Genomic DNA, 2,995 nt, shown 5'->3' on the forward strand with positions numbered 1-2,995 from the left:
TTTCAGGGCCTTCAACCCTGCCTGCGCCGAGACCCGGCTCCTCCTGGTGGGCCCTGGCCTCCCCCAGCCACCAACACTCGCCCAGGCCTTTCCCGCAGCGGAGGTGCGGCTGTCTGTCTTCCACCTCTGCAAGTGCCTGCAGCAGCAGATCCAGCAACTGGCCTTGGAGGGCCCCACTGAGCGCCTGATCCTGGCCGCCCTGAGCGACACCATGTGCGCAGCCACCGAGAGCAGCCGCAGGAAGATGCATGCCCTCCTGAGCAACCTCGTGACACCGGACTTGCTGCCTCAGCTCCATATTCACTGGCTGCTCAATGATGAGATCTGGGCCACACACAGGGAGAGGACTTGGGGGGACAGCTGTAACTACTTCAGGGACCTGGAGATGGCAACCCAGGGGTTAAGCCAGGTTTTCAGCGCTGGGCTCTCTCTGGAGAGCTGTATCACCTCCTTAGCCCAGCACTACCAAAAGTATGTTTCTAAGAGCCCCCCTGATGCCATGACATGCTCCGCTCCCTATCCTGATCACCGTGTTGCTTGGGCAGCTCCTCAAAGCCTGCCTGCCTCGCGTTCACCTCTCGCTCCTCCAGCATACCAGGGTAAGCCATCTCAGAGCTCTGTCCAGGCCCCCTGCCCTGCAGCAGCAGCTCAGCAGCGGCCAGCACCAGCCTCTCTCACAGATAAGAGTCCCGTGATTGTTCTCCAGGGTCCACCAGCAGCAACTCTGCTCCCTGTGGCTCTTCAGTGTCAGCCTGAAATCCCGCAGGCTCTCGTCCGGAGTGAGCCCGCAAGCCCTCAGTCTTCATTAGATCCTTCATCTCCTGCGGCTAAACTGGAGGCCACAGAAAACCCGGAGGGTGACAGCAAGGAGGAGATTAACCGTAGGACTGAAGAACGCATCAAGCAGTCTTTGAGCGATATTTGCACAGAGCCCGCTGCCAGGCTGTGCCTGAGCGAGTTTGCGGTGGTTCAGAAATCTGTGCAGCTGATAGGCACCAGGGAGGATGCTCTCAGCATACAGGTCCTGGAGGATGCCCACAGGGTGGACCTCAAAGGCCTGAGCAGCTGCACTTGCCACTTCAGCCAGGTCTTCCAGCTGCCCTGCCGGCACATCCTGGCCGTGCTGAATTCGGACAGGAAGACCTTGCAGCCAGAGATGCTCAGCAGCCAGTGGCACAAGGGATACAATGCTCATCAGGCTGGGCAAGACAGTGCTGATGGCCTCTTGGAGATCCTGAAGAGCTCCTGGAATGAGTCTTTGGATAAATCCCTAGTGGTGTCTTTCCTCACAGCAGAGATCAGCCGGCTTCTCACCCATTGCAGTGGGGAGGAGTTTGAGCACAGGTACAGGACCCTCCGGGAGCTCGCCGACAGCTGGATCGGGCCCTATCTCGAGGTGAAGCTCTAGCACTGAGCGGGAGCCAAGCTTGCTGCTCTGTGTGTGGGTTCTCGGGAGCAGTGGGGCTGCAGATGTGCAGGAGGCTGGTTCATCACCCTACCGGTGTCCCAGCTTCCCCCTTTATTCCCCTCAGCCTGTCACTCCCTTGGGGCTTGGCATAGAAGGGGCAGTTTGGGTCCTTTATCTGCCGAGCGAGCATCGCCTCTTGCATGGGGCAGCTGCAGAACCGGATTGGGAACTCCAGATCTCACTGGAATGGGTAACCAGCCACTGACCTGGCTAGCAGAAGGTGTGGCTGGGAGCCAACCATGGGTGGTGTGGTGTGGGAGGTGATGGTATAATGACATGTGACGAAATTATTTGATCTGTGGCCAATGCCTGCAGGTCATTCCAGCATCCAGCTGCGATGTATTGTGCAACAAAGCCAATAAATTGGCCTTGTATTGCTCGGGAGCTGCATCTGTCTTTGCGCCAGCTGTGGCCGCCCCTCCCTGCTGGCAGGATGGGACAGTGGGCTTGCTTGGCCTGTGAGGTCAGGCAAGGCTTTGAATGGCGCTTCTTGGTGGTCTTGCCTCGTTAAAGTGCCTTCCAGTTAGTGGAGCGAGCCTGCCTGTTAGGAGGCAGCAGATCCGGAGGGTGGCAATCTCCGCTGCCCGCAGGCAGCCCGCGGTCTGGAGCAGAGGAGTTGTCTGCTTGTGGCAGCTGCTCTCGATTCCTCAGAAAGGGGAACCCGCCCTCCCTTGTCAACAGCTCATGTGCTGGGGGATGCTGGGGGTCACAGCAGTGCAAACAAAGCTGCGGTGAGGTGGATAGCAAATGCTTTAAACACATGGGGTGGGGGAGGAAAAAATACCGAGAAGAGCAAACAAGCCCTGGCCCTTGGGTATTGCTGTCGGGCTGGGTGAGCTCCCCATCCCCCCTCGCCAGCAAGAGCAACTGCAACACCAGCAGCTCTGAAGCCCATCGTGTTGGGATGCGGTGAGGGGGCATCAGGAGACCTCGCTCATCGTGTGGTTCAGGCACCATCGGTGTATTCCCCCGTTGGCGCTTCCTTCATTAACACTTCGGTTTTGGTAGAGTCGGTCTGCTGCTTGGCTGCGGATTTCCTCTTGATTGAGGGTTTTGTAACATCATCTGATACTATCGAATCTCTCTGACTAAATATAGTGTAGTGTTTCCTAAGTCACCTTTCTGTAAACTTGGAGCTTGCTAGTTTCACCCCTCAACCATGCTGTAGAAGAGGCCTGGAAGGCCCTGCCTGCTGGCCCCCTCGCCATCTCTCTTCCTGGCACGTGTGGGCACCCCTCTGATTTTCAGAGGGCTCTTTGCTCTGCCTCTCGCTCTGTGCAGCTCCGACCCAGCCTCCCCTCCCAGCCCAGCACGGGCAGCGCAGGAACGCTGGCTGCCATCCCCACCAGCCAGAGAATGAGGGGTCTGGAGGAGGGCCCAATGCCGACTCCTGGAGCCGGGGAGCGCTGGGTCCTCTCCCCAGCCAGCAAGGTGGCGTAGCTGGACCCTGTGCTGGGTCGCCGTGACCAGCTCCATGGCCACAGGCACGTGCCTGAGCAGCAGCTGCTGCTAACCGAGCCTCCCGGG

The 2,995-nt window shown here is 58.9% G+C and overlaps 1 protein-coding gene across 1 annotated transcript; it reads left to right on the forward strand.

Moving 5' to 3' along the window:
• Positions 1-4: 4 nt before the first annotated feature.
• On the forward strand, positions 5-1,408 carry ZSWIM1 (zinc finger, SWIM-type containing 1; the record flags this gene model as incomplete). The annotated part of the gene is made up of 2 exons (XM_010294536.1): positions 5-625; positions 707-1,408. Coding segments are annotated over 2 exons (1,323 nt in total), but the record flags the coding sequence as incomplete, so codon positions are not given.
• Positions 1,409-2,995: the final 1,587 nt, after the last annotated feature.

This window comes from Phaethon lepturus, unplaced genomic scaffold (assembly GCF_000687285.1).
Source record: "Phaethon lepturus isolate BGI_N335 unplaced genomic scaffold, ASM68728v1 scaffold32339, whole genome shotgun sequence".
Taxonomy (NCBI): Eukaryota; Metazoa; Chordata; class Aves; order Phaethontiformes; family Phaethontidae; genus Phaethon; species Phaethon lepturus.